At 45.3% G+C, this 18,153-nt stretch overlaps 2 protein-coding genes across 2 annotated transcripts in view; one reads left to right on the top strand and one right to left on the bottom strand.

Annotated features, from left to right (window-relative positions):
* Window positions 1–278: 278 nt before the first annotated feature.
* Window positions 279–7,558, bottom strand: dffb (DNA fragmentation factor, beta polypeptide (caspase-activated DNase)). Its single transcript, XM_030354567.1, has 7 exons — window positions 7,035–7,558; window positions 6,801–6,927; window positions 6,439–6,624; window positions 5,464–5,543; window positions 1,342–1,518; window positions 943–1,043; window positions 279–558 (listed from the first exon to the last, which is right to left on the bottom strand). The coding sequence occupies exons 1-7, from the start codon at window positions 7,152–7,154 to the stop codon at window positions 309–311; spliced, it is 1,041 nt and encodes a 346-aa protein (XP_030210427.1). The 5' UTR covers window positions 7,155–7,558; the 3' UTR covers window positions 279–308.
* Window positions 7,559–7,686: 128 nt separating this feature from the next.
* Window positions 7,687–18,153, top strand: part of LOC115542382 (nephrocystin-4) — a 31,355-nt gene continuing 20,888 nt past the window's right edge. The window contains exons 1-2 of the mRNA XM_030354652.1: window positions 7,687–8,207; window positions 8,358–8,507. Of these exons, the coding sequence (XP_030210512.1) occupies window positions 8,049–8,207; window positions 8,358–8,507 (309 nt within the window). The 5' untranslated portion in view covers window positions 7,687–8,048. The remainder of the gene's footprint in view (window positions 8,208–8,357; window positions 8,508–18,153) is intronic.

Here is an 18,153-nt window from a genome sequence, read left to right as displayed (position 1 = left end):
TGCACAAAGAATAGCATTAAAGGTGACACATTATACCACCAGGTGTGAGTGTGCTTAGCCGTTACAAGCCATTTGAAAATCTGCCTCTTCTGACATCACAAGTGGGCGTGTCCACCTAGATGTGTGATGGATAGATGAGCAACGTTTGCTACAGTCCACCGGGTAGGCTGGTAGACTGATCTATTCAGCACACATCTAGGTGGACATGCCCACTTGTGATGTCAGTAGAGGGAGATTTTGAAAACGGCTTGTAACGGCTAATCACACTCGACACCTGGTGTTATTTCACCCTTTAATAAACAAACAATTCATTTAATACGAGGGCGCTTCCCCTTGCCGGGGGTCTTGGGCTTGGGGGTCTTGGTGGCCCGCTTGTACATCTTCTTGCTGTCGCACTGCAGGAGGTGGGGCACCTTCTTGTGGCACACGAAGTGCACCAGCCTCAGGTTGTCGGTGGTGAACAGCAGGCGGTAGAAGTAGGTGAGGTTGATGGCGCTGCTCTGGTGGTTCTGCACGGCGTCCACCAGCGCTGGGATCACCGTCCTCTTCTTCTCGATCCTGCTCACACCAGAAGGAGAACAAGATGGCGAAGGTGTCGTTAGCGTGTACTCCTGAATATACGGTCGTCTCACTGATGGCTCTCTTGCTGAAGAGAAGTCAGTGTGAGCGGTTTAAGAAATGTTAAGAAGCAGGTCAAAGGTATTATTTCAAGAACACATAGAAAAGACCCCGAAACTGTAATTACAATTTTTGAATCTTGGGGTGAAATGTCAACTCTGGGAAATATAAACATATTACTGTCTGCCTAATTCCTTATCATTACGGATAAAACCAGCCATTTTGGTTCATGGGGTTCTCTGTGTATAACTGTCCAAAGGTTTTGTTGACTCGGAACGCCTGCTGTTAGTGCTTGGGAACGTACTTCCTCAAAGACGAGCTTACCTGTGATCCAGGTTCCATGTGCCGAAGTTGATCCGGCTTTCTTTGTTGCCATAGGGATTGATGGAATGGAGGGACTTGCATAGGTCCTGGTCAAAAGCCCCCTGGTAGGTTGAAAATAATGTTGGGGGGCGACAGTGAGAGACTACAGGGTCCTAATTAATTAAGAGAGGAAGCGAGAGAGACTGCGAGGTTCGTTATGAATTCCACATGGCGTGTCACAAATTGTATTTTTATTGCATAATCAATGTACAAAGAATGTTATTTACGAGCTGTGTTGTGAGTTGACGCTTGCAGTCACCCTCGAGAATTCAAGCTTTTAAGATAAGACGGATGATTAATGATGAGCCAAATGCAATAGCGCTAATACAAAGTGCTGCTCTGGGGGTGAGAGTGTGTCACCTGGCAGGTGAACCAGCCCTGGGCGGTACACAGGCGGTTCTTCTCCTCCACCTCGCTGCGGTCGAAGTAGTGTCCGTTGTACCTGTCCGCCTTCAGGAGGTCTGTGATGCCACGCGCCGTCTTGGCAAACTCCTCCTTCACCCTGGGGCTCTGGCTGCTGATCTTCGCGACTTCCAGCTGAGGAGGAGGAGGGTGTGGTTTACATCAATTACACTATCAATTAAGTTCTGTTCAAAGTGGGGGTGTGCCAAAATATCGATACTGCGACATATCGCGATATTTCATCTTGCGGGACGTTATCGATATGCTGCTGCAAATATCGATATTTAAAGGTCCCATGACATGAAAATCTCACTTTATGAGGTTTTCTAACATAAATATGAGTTCCCCTAGCCTGCCTATGGTCCCCCAATTGCTAAAACTTGCGTTTGGTGTAAAACGAGCACTAGCTGTTCTGCTCGCCTTTGAAAAAACGGAGGCTCAAGTGCGCTGATTTGGAATGTCTGTATTCTTGACGTCATCAGGAATCTCAGCTCCTCCCCTTACTCTGCCTGGCCCGCCCAGAGACGTTGGCCCGCCAATGAGACTCGACCGTGCGAGCGCCACATGTGTGTGTGTTTGTGTGAATACACACACTGTAACGCAAGTGTTTCTTGTCGGTTCTTTGACGTGTCTTGTATTTCCACAACGAGACTGTTGTGGGGGTTATGTTATCTCAGCCATGGTTGAGAAGGAATTGGGAGAAAGGAACTTTGGCTTTGACTGGCTGAAGTACATGAACTGCGTCATGCCGCCGGTTGCCGCGAGGCACCATCGCCCGGCAGCGGGCAGCTGGCAGCAGGCAGCGCGCGGTTCAGTCGACTTCAGGTTGATGTGAAAGTGGAAGAACCAGAGACGTCGCAGAACCCGACAAAGTCGTTTGTGATTCATTATATCGTCTGGAGGCGCACACCGCTTTTGGCCGTGATAATATGTATTAAATGATATAGATTTCTATGTATTATATGATATTATTTAGATATAGAGCTCCAGGACTGTATCGCAAGTGTTGTACACTTCCTTGTTATTTGGATAACCGTTCTGTCGGACTCTCGTCTCTGGTATTTCTACAACGAGACTCGTATTGGGGGTTATCTCAGCCAAGGTTGAGAATGAATTGGGGGGAAGGAACTTTGGCTTTGACTCCCTCAAGAACATGAACCACGACATGGAGGAGAAAGGGATGGTTGGCGGCGAATGTCTCCAGCTTGAGACCCGCTGAGGGACCACCGCCGGAGGCGGAGGTGCCTAAGCGCTGCCCGGGAACAATCCCTTTCTCCTCCTTGTCGTGGTTCAGTCTACTTCACATTGATGAGGACGTTGAAGAACCAGGAACGTCGGAGAACCCAACGCGGTCGTTTGAGATTCATAATATCGGCTCACACATCTTTTGGCGGTTATAATATACAGGTGCTGGTCAAATTATTAGAATATCATGAAAAAGTTGATTTATTTCAGTAATTATATTCAGAACATGAAACTTACATATTATATCAATTCATTACACACAGAGTGATATATTTGAAATGTTTATTTCTTTTAATTTGGATGATTAGTACTGACAATTACTGAAAATCCCAAATTCAGTATCTCAGAAAATTAGAATATTAGTTACGACTAGTACAAAAAATGATTTTTTAGAAATGTGGGCCAACTGAAAAGTATGAACATGGAAAGTTTCAGCATGTATGGCAATCAATACTTAGTTGCAGCTCCTTTTGCCTGAATTGCTGCAGCAATACGGCGTGGCATGGAGTCGACCAGTCTGTTGCACTCCTCAGGTGTTATGAGAGCCCAGGTTGCTTTAATAGTGGCCTTCAGCTCTTCAGCATTGTTGGGTCTGGCATCTCGCATCTTCCGCTTCACAATACCCCATAGGTTTTCTATGGGGTTAAGGTCAGGTGAGTTTGCAGGCCAATCAAGAAGAGGGATACCATGGTCCTTAAACCAGGTACTGGTAGATTTGGCACTGTGTGCAGGTGCCAAGTCATGTTGGAAAATGAAATCGTCACCTCCATAAAGTTGGTCCGCGGCAGGCAGCATAAAGTGTTCTAAAACTTCCTGGTAGACTGCTGCATTGACCCTGGACCTCAGGAAACACAGTGGACCAACAGCAGCAGATGACATGGCACCCCAGACCATTACTGACTGTGGAAATTTTACACTGGACTTCAGGCAACGTGGATTCTGTGCCTCTCCTGTCTTCCTCCAGACTCTGGGACCTTGATTTCCAAAGGAGATACAAAATTTACTTTCATCTGAAAACATAACTTTGGACCACTCAGCAGCAGTCCAGTCCTTTTTGTCTTGAGCCCAGGCGAGACGCTTTTGACGTTGTCTCTTATTCAAGAGTGGCTTTACACGAGGAATGCGACAGCTGAAGCCCATATCTTGCATACGTCGGTGTGTGGTGCTTCTTGAAGCACTGACTCCAGCTACAGTCCACTCTTTGTGGATCTCCCCCACATTTTTGAATCGGTTTTGTTTGACAATCCTCTCCAGGGCGCGTTTATCCCTCTTGCTTGTACACTCTTTTCTACCACATCTTTTTCTTCCCTTCGCCTCTCTATTAATGTGCTTGGACACAGAGCTCTGGGAACATCCAACCTCTTTGGCAATGACCTTTTGTGTCTTGCCCTCCTTCTTTAAAGTATCAATGGTCATCTTTTGGACAGTTGTCAAGTCAGCAGTCTTCCCCATGATTGTGTGTCATACAGAATCAAAACGAGAGACCATTTAAAGGCTTTTCCAGGTGTTTTGAGTTAGTTAGCTAATTAGAGTGTGGCACCAGGTGTCTTCAATATCTGACCTTTTCACCATATTCTAATTTTCTGAGATGTTGAATTTAGGGTTTTCATTGGTTGTCAGCTATAATCATCTTCTTTTTGGCAAAAAACACTTATAATGTATCAGTCTGTTTGGAATGAATATACATTCTACAGGTTTGACTTTCTGAATGGAATTAATGAAATAAATCAACTTTTTCATGATATTCTAATAATATGACCAGCACCTGTATATTATATGATATAGATATCTATGTAGGCTATATGATAATATTTTGATATAGAGCTCCAGGACTCCCGTGTGTTCTAGAATATTTACAGAACACGGCTAAAGGATGTGTGCGCCTCGCCATTGCGATACATCCACTGTAAACAGAGCGAATGAAACTAAGCAATGAAATGTTTTCTGCATTTATTTTGTTTTCTAATTTTCTGTTACTTTGCATAAAATGTTTTTGTAATAAATTCTGAATTTCTTCAGTGACACAGATATCGTGATGTATCGTGGGTGAAATTTCTTGCAATATATCGATAATCGCAGAATCGCTGTATCGTGATATTATCGTTATCGTGGGTAAAATATCGTGATAGTATCGTATCGTGGGGTACCTAGTGATACCCAGCCCTTCAAAGGGCGGCTATTGTACAAAGTCTCTCCCCATGCCTATGCACATCTTAGCAGTGGATTGGTGTATGACTGGTGGCAGATTGGACAACTGAAACGTGGCGTGTCTTGACGTAGCTATGTTGTGAATGTAAAACAATCCCTTTGAATGTAGCTCATCTAAGTGTTTAGATGACAAACACCAGCTTTTGGTGTAGTTTGTCATCTAAACACCAGCAACACCAGCCTGGTCAATGTATATTTACTTGTCTAGTTGGGTCTATACTGCATGCCATACCGCAAAAATGACCCATTATTTATGTTATGAGCCACACATGTTGTTCCCCTCTGTGAACCGGGTCTAAATTGGGTCTTGTCTGGGGCCACAGTGCAAATATTGGATTGACTATGTTTTCCTAAACAGAAACATTGTTTTCTGTATAGCCACTACAAAAACCAAAGCCAAAAACAGCTGAAACAGATGCAGTTTGCATGCAGTGCAGTTTGATATGTGCATTCTTCGATTGTATATTAGGCAGACTTTTCCAAAGCAACTTACAAGTGATGCTGCAACACATAAGAGGTCAAACCGAAGTATTTGCAAAGAAATGTAGACCCAAAAAAAACATCTCGCTTTAGGAAACGGAACATAATGCATTTTATGAATATCATGTTGATGAGTTCGGCATTTACCTCCGTCATATACCCCCGGATTCTGCGCTCACAGTTGGACTTCATGTAGGCCGACTTGGTCTTGAAACGCGGGAGCAGGCCTGAAGTAGGGAGTAAGTTTGAGTTCAGGGTTCACATATACCCTTTTTTTTTTTTTTTCAGATATATATACATATATATCTATATGATATAATACATATTATCACGGCCAAAAGCTGTGTGCGCCTCCAGACGACATTATGAATCTCAAACGTCTCTGGTTCTTCCACTTCCTCATCAATCTGAAGTAGACTGAACCGAGACATGGAGGAGAAAGGGATTGTTGCCCGCGATTGTCTCCCGCCGGAGCCACGCTGCCCGCTGCCGAGGGACCAATGCCTCGGCAGCGGGCAGAGTCGAGACGGTGGTGGCCCGCGGCAGCGGGCAGAGCCGAGGCACCACCGCCCCGCAGTTGCGATGCCTCGGCAGCAGGGCTCCAGTGGGAGAAAATCACGGGCAAGAATCAGATTGTGTATTCACACACACACACACACACACACACACACACACACACACACACACACACACACACACACACACACAGCACTAGCATGGTTGTAACTCAAATCAGAGAAAGGGGAGGTTTGGTAACATGTCCCCGTATGACGACACACGGGAAAACTCCAAATCGGCGCGTCTGAGCTTTGTATTTTCAAAGGCAGAGCATGATAGCTAGTGCTCGTTTTAAACCTAACGCCATTTCTAGCTACTGATGGACCATAGGCACGCTAGGAAAACTCATTAAGGTTAGAAAGTGAATTTTTCATGCCATGGGACCTCTAATTCTGAGGACAAACTATATTCTCTATATTAAAGTGTATGATCGTCTACATTTTGTCTTCGAAAATATTTAGAATAGTAAAACATTTTTTTCTACAGAGTTTATGTCTCTCCTGGTATGGGTACACGTACACCCCTATTGAAATGATTATAATTAGCCTATAGGTCGTCCTTCACCTTCAAACCACTCTTGGTCGTCCTCCCTGGTCTCCATCTCTGAGTGATCCTCCAGGCCGACCAGACTGTCTGCCAGCAGCTTACGCCGCTTGGCGGACCGATCATCGGAGCGGAAATGCCTCGCCGCCTCAAGGAGCTGACTTGACGTCCGGTCTTTGCTCAGCAGTCCAGCGATTTCATCCATGACTGAAAAACACAATGGGAAATGTAGATCAGATAAGAAAAATACTTTCTGTTTAGAAAAGCACCTGCAGTTTGCAACAATAAAAACTGCCACCATGACCTCCCAAAACAAGCAAATACGTTGTACTAAATATATGGTCACCATGTGACTTCAAAAGTCGCTTTACTGGGTTACTTACATCCGTTCCAAGCCTCGTCCCCCGATAGCAGCACCAGCTCCACGTTACGCGGTAGAGTTTTAAAGTACTCCTCCGTCAGCTCGGTCCCGTCATCGTACGTGCAGACCCGAGCGCAATTCATCGGCTTCTGCGGTGCAAGCGGGTTCAAATGTGGATTTAAGTCCGAGGGTTGTTGTTAACGGTTCGGTTACCCGAACGAAAGATGAATAGATAGGCTACATAAAAAAGTCTTACCTTTAACAACTTGCAACCCTTTTTGAGCAATTCTTTCAAATCTTTGGCGGCAACTCCGTATTTGTTAGTTTCCCCGAAACTCCTAAGTTTTACAGATTTGGTGCTCTCGAGTGCGCACATCTCCGCGGCCTGCTTCCGACACAAAGTAGCCCTATACTGCTGCTACTACTACTACTACTACTACTACTACTACTACTACTACTACTACTACTACTACTACTACTACTACTGTACACACCCGGAGGGCTGCTTGGAGAGCCCTCCCTCCCCCGGTCGAAAAGACAGGCCTTCACACCAAACGGAACTGTTGTGCGCCCGTCGGCAGGTCATTGTAGGTTTCTGAAATAAATAACGAAGTATAATAACTTTAATATCTACCATGGGTGGTTTGACGATATTCCCATGGGGTTGTTGAGGTTTTCACAACTGAACCGGTATGTAGTATGTCTATTGTATGTGTAACAACATTCATACCCGTTATTTTGTTTCCATTGGACCTAGGATATATAAAAAAAATGCATTTGATTGGTGCCACCCAAAGTGGCCACGAGGCGGCGGTGCATCTTAATACTTCTGTTAATGTACTATTAACAACTCTGAAGAAGAAATCTATAACAACCCAAAAATTGCCATAGCAACGTATGCCAAGCCACGGGAGAAACCAAGTGAGAAGGGTCCCAGTACTTAACCATAACTATTTTATATTATATAATGTTCGCACATCGGGAATAGAATAATAATTAAAACAAGGAGACAAACTAATAAACGAAGGTATATTCACAACGTAGCTTGACATGCATGTTATTGTTGCTCGAGTATATATTAATTATTATGATAACACCCACGAATCGAATAAATGGTACGTGGTTACAATATGGCGGCCTTGATTTTGAAAATATTTCGGCTTTGAAAACACGCATACACTCGAACCGGGTTGTTTTCAACAGTTCTTTTACGGGGGCAACAATGCCGAATTTATATGTCACATACTTAAAACAAGAACAACTATAAAACATGTCCTGTAAGACAGAGAGCTGGAGAGAAGTCTTTGAGAGAGCCCGGGTAATTCCCCCGCACAGCCAGACAGTACGTCAATCTCAGGAGGCTCATCTCACTGCATCTCACGGCTTTCAAATCCTCCTAAACCGTGTCACTGGACCTCACATACAACAGGTATATCTGTGTCTCCATACCTCACTTTATTTCCCAGTGCGCCAAACGGCGCTGTTATATTAGAAATGCCACTACAGCTATCCGCTTACCATATTGTGATCTATTTTTCTCTAATCTGTCTCTCCCCTCCAACCCCCACACCCATACAAGACGGCTGAGGCGACATCAGAGATAGACCGAGGTGTCGCTTACCAGTTGCGGGTGACTCTGTTTGATAGAAACCACCTGCACTTCTTCGGGAAGACATGGAAAAGCTCCAACCAAAGGATGAAAAGCAACCACAAGATACAGTTCAACGAGGTAGCTACATTAAATATGCATGACACTAACTTGCCCCATCCATGATTCATTGATTCAGAAATCTGATTGTTGTCCTCATTGGTTAGATGCATCAATCATAATGCATATATATTCATTAACAGTATGCATCATTAGGGCATATTGCTGAAGGATGCCTAAGGCTAAATTCCACATTGGAGATTGAACTCAGAACCTTTCATTCGGGAATCTTACACAACAACCATTTGACTAACATGCGATACATGTAAGACTATTATTAATTGTAGCACTGTAAAAGTACGAATGGAATATTTTTTATGTAAACCTATGACCTAAGGTGTACGACTCTGATGTCTTCACCTTGCTGACTTTGGATAGCAGCCTTCTTTTGACCCCAAAAAGAGATGGCCCCAACTCACCTTTTACCCATGTCTGCGTTTGATCCCACTGGGTGAAGGCACCGAAGTATCTTGGCCTTCATCTGATTGGTGAAGTACTGTCCAACCACAAACGCTACTTACATTTTTCCAGTGTGTCATCACTCATGATGACAGAGGGTTGATGCTAGATGCCACGGGGTCAGGGTGAAGGCCCGGAAGTAGTTTGCCCCTGGCCTCTGGCCTTCCGTGCTTTACCCCTTTGGGATCTAGTAACAGCAATCTACTGTTTCCATCCTGGGAGTAAAACAACCCAAATATCCAGCTCACAATAACTAGCTTATGATAGCTAACGATATTTGGTTGGGACAAAACATAGCATGGATTACTTACAGGATTTCAATAATTATTCTTTAATTTCATTATAAATCATTGTTAAACTATGGTCTAGAATGTGTTATTCTTTTAAAACGACATATATGGGACACAGTTGGTCTACCTACTTTATTTTGGCCTACAGTCCATTATATGACCCATTATATTGGCCAACTAAAAAAATGTATTTGTAGTTGTGGCCATTACCAGTTCCACCTCTATTACAACCACCAGTCTTTTGCCTGACGACCAACCGCTCCTCTGATGAAGCACCGTGGTGTTTTCATTTCAGACAGGTTGGCATTTAATTGCTTCAATTTGTCAGCGCCACACAGTTTTCTGGCTCCTGTGATTCATAGCCTGCAGTAACTATGCAGCAGCCTAACTCTGCAGCGCTCTGTAAGAGTCTTGAGAAATGTGTTGGCCTGACAACGCAACACACACAATTTCCATTCCAGGAATGAAACCATTTAAACGTGGCTTATTGTTCGTAACAACAATTGACTTCACGTCTTGAGTGTATAGCAAACGCCCACAGACGCCTCCATTTTGTTCTACCTGAAGGTCGTAATCATTAGCAGTAAAATAAAAGGATCCCTCCTCACATTGTTTGAGTGTTTTGCCGTCATCGTGTATGGTTTCCTCTCCCCTTCCAAACCAAACTAATGAGAAGGCCGACCCGATGGAGGCCGTACAACGGCGGTCGTGAATTCATCTCTCTATCAGAGTGACGGCGATACTGGATCGTTTCCCTATGTTGTTAGCCACTGTGGTTTTTCACTGGCCTCTGAAGGACAGCCAGGAGTTACAAATCCAGACTAAAAGAAGAAAATCTTAAAAGGCTATGACTCACAAGTCAGTGGATGTGTTGTACAGCGAGAGGTTCATACCAGAATAAGTTGCCTCTCTGTGCCCCGGTAATGAGATGTGATATCAGACCCCGGAGGAGGTCTCGTCAAGGGGCGTAATTCAACGTAGAACCGGGCCAGCCGCCAAACTTCTACCTGCTCTTTATTAAACCCAAGTATATTGTGCGGTATTAATTATTTACAATTATACCAAAAAATAAAGAAAACTAATCTTTGGCCCGTCTTCAGAAGCACTCCTTAAAGAACACTTTGCCAGTGCTGAACGCTGCCGGCTGTATTGTAATGGCCCCCCACTCGCCCGCAGTCCTCAGCAGGGCAGTACACAGAGTGTGTACTGTGAAACGTTATTCAGATCTGCCGTTTCCAAAGCGGCACACGTTGTGCTAGTTTTGTTGTTATTCCTCTCTTGACCCATTCCCTCATTGCAGGTGAACACTAAAAACAAAGCTTCTCCAGGACAATTAAGTCGTTGTTGGGTCCTCTTAACCCTCTACTTTGTAATCAACCCAGATTGCATTAGTCGGAATGATACGTGAGTGTATTCGCAGGCTTACGGCCCCAAAGCTGGATTGTGAAACTCCAAGTCAGCACTCTGTTCAGCCAACTTAATTATTCTCTCATTACTGTGTTGTTGTGCGGTACATTCCACGGACAATAGGCTAAATGTGCAGCGTATAACTACACGAGCAGAAAAATTACAGTCTCTGCATCCTTCTTCAAGGATTGTGGCACAAGATCTCTCATGAATGTTGGCATTATGGTTTGCCATTGCCTGGGAGAGAGAGGTGTTGATGGATAATGGATCTTCTGAGAAGCCCATTACGGGTCCATTAAGAGGGGTTTTAAACCAACAGTAATAGGAGTGCCTGTAGCTTTATAGTTGTCTTCATGGAAGATCTTTTGTAGAAGAGCATGTAACCTCACAGAAACACACACACACACACACACACGCATGCGCATACATACATACATACATACATACATACGTACGTACGTTCAGCCCCCCATCGAATTGGAGGATTAACTACTCGGAAGAACAAATAACAAAGCATGTTTGACATAGTGACATCCCAAGTGGGAGTGTCCACCGAGATGTATGCAGGATAGATCAGTCTACAAGCTTACCCATTGATCTGTAGCAACTTCTAGACTTATCTATTCATCAAACGTCTAGGTTGACATTCCCACTCTGGATGTCACAAAGTCAAAGGGCTGGGAAGATTTTGAATCATCTTAATTTGTCTCATCACATTCAAACCTGCTGGTGAAATAGGGGCCCTTTTACTTATCAGCACTTTGGTAACAAATGGAGTAAATACTTTCTTCTCCCATACCTTCATGTCTGTTGCATTTTCTTGCAACTGATCTGTGCTGTCCAATTAAATAAACCTGTTCATGAAAATCACTGCAGCGCTGCCATATAGGAGTTTTCAATTTCCAAATGTTGCTGGTTCCCCGTATTACTTTTCGATTACCATTAGGACGGGAAGGGGAGACTAGAGAAACAAATCTTTGATGGCAAGATATTGAAAAGTGGGCTTTGATGATGAAATATACAGTTACACATTGGAAATTGGATCAAATATAGAGGCGGCTATGGCTGGAAGTGCCAAAGGGAACATTGTCATTGATTCATGCGTTGTTATGGGGCCCACGAGATGGGTATGAAAACCTTCTAGTGCCAACTTTCAGGTTCATCTCCTCCCATTAATTACATTGTTATTTTTACCCTTTGAACATTTGTTTCAATCCTATTGGTTGTTTATTAACCATGTGATCCCCTTATGACCTCCTTATAAATCCTCAACAACGTTTCAACCTCTCAGAGTGGCACTTTTTGGAACGGCTGTAGTCTTTCATCTGTGTTTCGACTGTGTTTCTGCATTCCCAGTTCAGGTGAACAAGTCTGGTTATTAACTCAATTTCCACGACTTACATTCACAACATTCTGTGTGCCTTTATGCCTTTATATAAGTGGAATTATACCTTATTTTTTTTTCCTCTTCAGAGGACTGCAGAAAGTCTTGCTAATTGTTCTCCTCTCCCAGCTGCGTGTAATAAAGACATAACGACTTGTGAAGTTGGACCTTTAATCCTATCACTCGTCAAGTTTTGGTAAATAATTAACATCTTATGGTCTGTTGTTTCCATAACGGCTAATCCGAAGGACCAGTATGGCATGCATTGTTTTGTCAGTACTGGTTCACTGGCAATCTAGCTACATGGAATATAATGACTTTAATGAGCTACCAGCTGTGTTAGCCTGCTAGGACACCTGCTTCAAAAAGGCTAGCTCTGCTAATCCTGGCGATGGCTTCTGTGAGCAAGGCCCATGTAACTTGCTAGTTGTAATTCTCAACATGGCTCTCTCAGTCCAGCAAAACAAGACAAAATATGTTTTTTACGATAGCGATGCCACCACGATGAGGATTTAGGGTCAGAGGTTATCACGCATACAATTCATTCCTGTCCACCCATGGCACCCCACTTGGTGTGTGTGCTATCTCTACTCGGGGTTCACTGAAACACTGGACCATAAGGGTAACTTGAATTGTGAGAGAACGGTGGTGAAATGCTGTTGTTCAGTCATTCATAATGGGGTTGTGAACACTGTTTCTATCTTGTTTTGGTCACGACTGCTTATTTGTCAGCCAGCGGGATTGCAATACTTTGAGGGGTGACAATTATCTCCTAGTCTGATTTAAATGATCTGATTTGAGGTGGCTTCCCAACTGACACTTTTTAAATTGTGAAAGAGGTCGTGCAAAATAATTATCTCAGTGCTGATATAACGGAGAACCAAAAAAAGTCCCTATAACCGCCCGGTCGAAGACCGAATTTAGTCGTGTTTATTTTGAACCGGCAGGATATTTATGAAAGTGGTTTGCTCAAATATGAGCGTGGGCCCCCCCCCATTGTATCCTCAGAGGATTCCTCTGGCGTTTTCTGTTTACTTCGCCGCCAGCCTCCCTCCACTCTGTCCTCCTTTCACTACTTATCCACGCAGATCTGGAGCCGCTCTTTGCAATTGTTGTCATCTAATCAGGGCCAAACAAGCCTGCCTCTTGTGACGGTGTCAGGGAGCACAGAGGCGACTCTGGGAAGAGCAATCTCAGCCTCAGCAGGCTTTACTCTGGGTAAACAGAAGGGGAAACTCAAGCTGTGGAAGGATAGATTTGTGGGTACGCCGTGGCGTGCCTCTGTACGTCAAAGGCGTATTCCACTGTGGCTTCCACTACCTGCACCTCACCAACAATGTTACCGTGTGTCCGGGCTATGCAACGAGCATTTAGTTATGTTGAGAATCGGGTCCCCGGGATGTGGCCATCCGCCCGATTCTTAAACGAAAAGGAAAACGGTTTTCTTAATATTTGATAAACCTTTTTTCAAAATCAAGTTGTATTTGTCGACAAAGAGCACAGTGATTAATTACCATTAGGGATGCTGGAAATCGTTGAAGCCCCACAAAATGTATTTGCACATCTATTTCCAGGTGCTGGCTGGTAATTCAACATTATAGTTAAAAGACTTTTTGATCACCTCGTCACTAAATTAATATATTGTCATACTGTGAGAAAAAATGTGGTAGCTCTGATTAATTACGGTGATAAAAGGTTGAGGTATGCTCTATTTGAAGTGTTCCAGTTTGTCAAATCAAACCAAATGACAATTTAATGGAAGTAGGACGCTAAAACATGGCATTATTAATTCATGGAGAAATATTAGTTGTGTTTATACAGTGACTAATAGTGCTAACAAATGATCCGAGCCCTCAGCAGTTATTATTCATTATTTGTCCTCCAAAAGTTCATGTCCATGTTTAAAAAACGAAATGCAGAAAAACAAGATATTTAGCCTTTTGTCTATTTAGCAGCAGAGGTGCCATTCACTAAGCTGGGACCCCCCGATGAAAGTGTCTGAACCCCACCTAATCCCATACTCGTGTGCGTGTACGTGCGCACGCGCGCGTCATCTCATCTCAGACACGGGCGCACCACGGGATCCATCCGTCTCTGAATGTAAAAGCGGCTGTCGAAAGCGGTCTCGTTAGCACGCGCTCCAACGCCGATGACTCACAGCCTCGCTGGCGTGATTTCCCCCGTCTCCGCCCCGCTGCACGTATCCGTCTGTCCGTCCACTTCAACCTCGCCCTTCCTCCGCTTGTTCTTTTCCAGTGTTCGGCCGCGGCGGCAGTTAGCCCCCCCCCCCCCCGGCTTTGATCCGACATGATAGCCGTGGCCCACATGAACCCCTCCCCTTAGGCATCCAGGGCCCATTAGACACCCCAGCTAATAACGGGGACCCCCATCAGATCCTATCAGGATGATAAAGTGAGAAGCTGAGCTCCGCCCCCACCTGCCCAGAGGGGGCGGAACGAGGGCAGGAAGTACCTCATGGGCGCTCTTATTGGATTTAGCCTGGTGTGCTGGCATTCGTGTTGATGTTTATGAGTGGCAAACTGCTGTTTGATTTCCTGCTAACGTTGGATGAGTAGGGGGAGGGTGGGAGCTGTTTTTCCCCACGCCACCGGGGAGTGTAGAACGAAATTGCCAACATTATCCCCCCCCCCCCCCCCCCCCCCCCCTCACCACACGGCTATGATGGATGAGTTTTAATATGATGGGGAAGACGACCCGCTAGAACCACCAAACGAAATAAAGAACTCTTTTTCCTCCTTCATTTCTCCTTCCCCCCCCCCCCCCCCCCCCCTCTCTGCTACGTCTCTCATCCAGCGCCGTGTTGAAGAGAGCGTCTGGACGTTTGTGGAGGCAGGCGTGCCCGTAGCCAACGGGCACTGGCATCAATCGTAGTAATTCATTATTTTATTGAAATCTAGCAAGCAAAATGTACGTTGAAAAACTAGACTCGGGCAGCTAGGGGCCGACTGTGATGTAAAACGTCGAAAAAAAAGACCTGCCACACCACAGGCCCCGGCTCTGTTGCTAAAGCTGGATGCTATTGGTGTCGTCTGGGGGTGCGCAAACCTGAACCCCCGCAACTGAGCCTCACCGCCTCACTATTTTACAAACCCTGGCTACGGCTCCGTGTGCCACTTGCCTTCAGACTCTGGAGTTGTTATCGCAGATGTCGGTACCAGAACTCGGATCGAGGCTCCCTCTTTCAGTCAGAGCGTCTTCAAAAGCAGCCTTCCTGCACACTGCTCATTGAAACATAATGTGTTACCAAAGCCCTCTTTCAGGAAGATCTGTGTTGCAAGGTGGAATCGAGAAACCTCATTTGTCTATTGACTTCTATGTAGCCGGTGTAGAAATCGCACTCCTCATGACACCTTTTAGCCTTTGGTTCTTGCAACTCTGTCATTCTGGCCCTTATTTATTCCATCTTCATATCTTTTTTGTCACTTGGTCCCGTCGGGAACGGTACCATTGGTGGGCACCAGAGGGCACTGTTGGGCCGTGAGGGAGGCAGTGTCAAGACGCCGAAAGTGAGAGAGCGAGAAAGAGAACGAGGGGGCGAGAGAGACAGGGAGAATGTTCATCTATCCACTCTGCCTCTCTTTGTGATCACTCCATTTTAGTTCTCTGCCTTCGCAGGGACCCAGTGCCTTCTTCTGCTGCTTATCCTCCACGCTGTTCGCCTGAAGGGCTTCTCGGAAGAGGGCCCGACTAGGTTGGCTTGTGGGTGTGGGTGCCTGTTTTCCCTCTAAGGTCTCCCTGCCCAAACTGGTGTGACACGCAAGCACGCACGCACGCACACACACTCAAACAGTCGCACGTTCACAGGAGTCCAACTTTATGGCAATGCATCGAAGTGCAAGGCAAAGTGCGTAGACGGCATGCGTGTGAGAATGGGTCTGTCAGCCCTCCCTATGGTTTTGCACTATAGCTTCTGGGTTTGCATCTAAAGAATCCACTGCGTTTATTCTGGGAGTGTGTGTGTTGCTGCATGTTCGCCATGAAATTTCACCCGTTCAAAATCCACTTCCTCATCTTCATCTGTGTAATCCTTTATCTTTCTCTGAGTTTTGTTTGAATATTCTTTTGACTTCTTTGATACACTGTACCGTGTGCCTCGTTTGCTGTTGCAATGTCTTGACAGAGTTGTGCTTTAAAAATAACCCGACATTATTCCTCTGAAAGGCACCACAACACCCTCCTGAAGATGTTTGTTCTGATGCTTTCTTATGTATGACGAGTAAACAAGTATTTCGGTTTCACTTCTTCTTCCAGTTCCTGTCCCAATTTTAACCTCCCACTTTGTCTCTTTATCTGTTCATGCCTGGTCTCTCTCTCTCTGTCTGGCTTTGGCTCTCTGGCTCGCTGGAAAATCGAGCTGATCTATCCAGCCCCTTATCACCGTATGAGCCTGGGATGGCTCAACATGTCCATGTTCAGGGGGTCTTGTTATCAGGTGCACCCTGGGATCAGGGGCTAGATGGAGGCCTACCCAGCGGGGGCCAGGGCTTGTGGGCTATCGACGAAAGAAACCATGAGCTCCGGCTTGATCCAGATTACTGTAGAAAATGCATTCAATATTTGTTTCCTCAAAGTATAACATTTAGCCTCCAGACATCACTTCGGTCCGTTGATCAGAGCAGAGTTTGATGAATGGTCATCCATGTTAATGGGGAAAAAAAGGCAGAGTTTTATTCATAAACTTTAATACGACACTATCAACCTGTGCTTCGCCCCCTTTTTCTCATAAATCCTAAGCAAGCTCGAGACATTGAGCTCTACTGCAACGTTGTGACATCACCTTCTCGCAACAATATCAGCCAATTGGATACATGATGTAGTCGATTGAATCGGGACCAAGTACTGTCTGAGCGGGTCATCCTTGCACGCTTCTCTATTTTAATGCGGGGAAATGATGGAAGCGATGAACAACCCCCAGTAGCATTTATGTCGGGCTATGTTTAGGTGGTGGAGTTGTAAGCCTGTGTCCCTGGTATCTAGTGGTGGCCAAGCGGAGAGATATCGGCGTGAATTATGGATGGCTAGAGCGTGATGGGCTTACCTCGCTTGCTGTCCTGCTGTGCTGGGGATGATCAATATTTCAACTCCTCTGGGAGGAAACATGGCGCCCAGCAGCTGTTCCTAAACAGTTTTACACAAGTGTGTGTGTGTGTGTGTGTGTGTGTGTGTGTGTGTGTGTGTGTGTGTGTGTGTGTGTGTGTGTGTGTGTGTGTGTCTGTGTGTGTGTGTGTGTGTGTGTGTGTGTGTGTGTGTGCACTCAAACACACACAGGTGGAAGCTAGTTATTCCCAGCCAGGGGAATCGTGAGAGCAGGATGGATGAAGAGGTGTGTGTGTGTGTGTGTCTGTATCACACTTGACTTACTTCTTGCCATAATCCTCTTCCTAGTTCACACACACACACACACACACACACACACACACACACACACACACACACACACACACACACACACACACACACACACACACACACACACACACACACACACACACACACACACACAGCAGTGGTCCCACTAGTTCCACTCTCCCCTGGGTCTGCCCAACTCCTGGAGATGGATGGAAAGAGAGAGAGAGACGTATATGAGGAGTCCAGGAGAGATAAAGGGAGAAAGAGAAAAAACGATGAGAGAGAGAGCGGGATTTATTCTACGCACACCATTTTTCATAGTGCACTCCACTTCTGTCGTTCCCGACGTGTATTTCCTCTGGGTTTTGACTTGTCACTTCCAATCCTACCTGTATCGCAGTCCAAGGACGCCACGCCAGGAGAAGACAGTGCTCCTGTCTTCTCCTCCATTACTTATTGATTTATTTATTCAGCCGTCCGGTCTTTCTGATGCCTTCATGTCCGGCCAGAGGTAGATCCACCGTGGCAGATTAATTCTTTATTTTCAGCAGCCATGTGTCAGTTGATGCCTGGGTCACGGTGACGCATCGAGGAATCTCCGGAATCTCTAGGAACTTATTTGCTGTTACTTAGCAGACGAGGATGTGTTGGCCTCAGACTGTGGAGGTTAACGTTGGCCCTAACAACGGTCGTCTTGTACTGTTTCCCAGCCCGTTTGTATTGACCGTTGTTTTAATGTAGATAAGCCTGAGCTAGA

This window comes from Gadus morhua, chromosome 1 (genome assembly GCF_902167405.1).
Source record: "Gadus morhua chromosome 1, gadMor3.0, whole genome shotgun sequence".
Lineage (NCBI taxonomy): Eukaryota > Metazoa > Chordata > Actinopteri > Gadiformes > Gadidae > Gadus > Gadus morhua.
The sequence above is the reverse complement of the archived record's forward strand: the minus strand, read 5'-3'. Positions and strand labels throughout refer to the sequence as shown.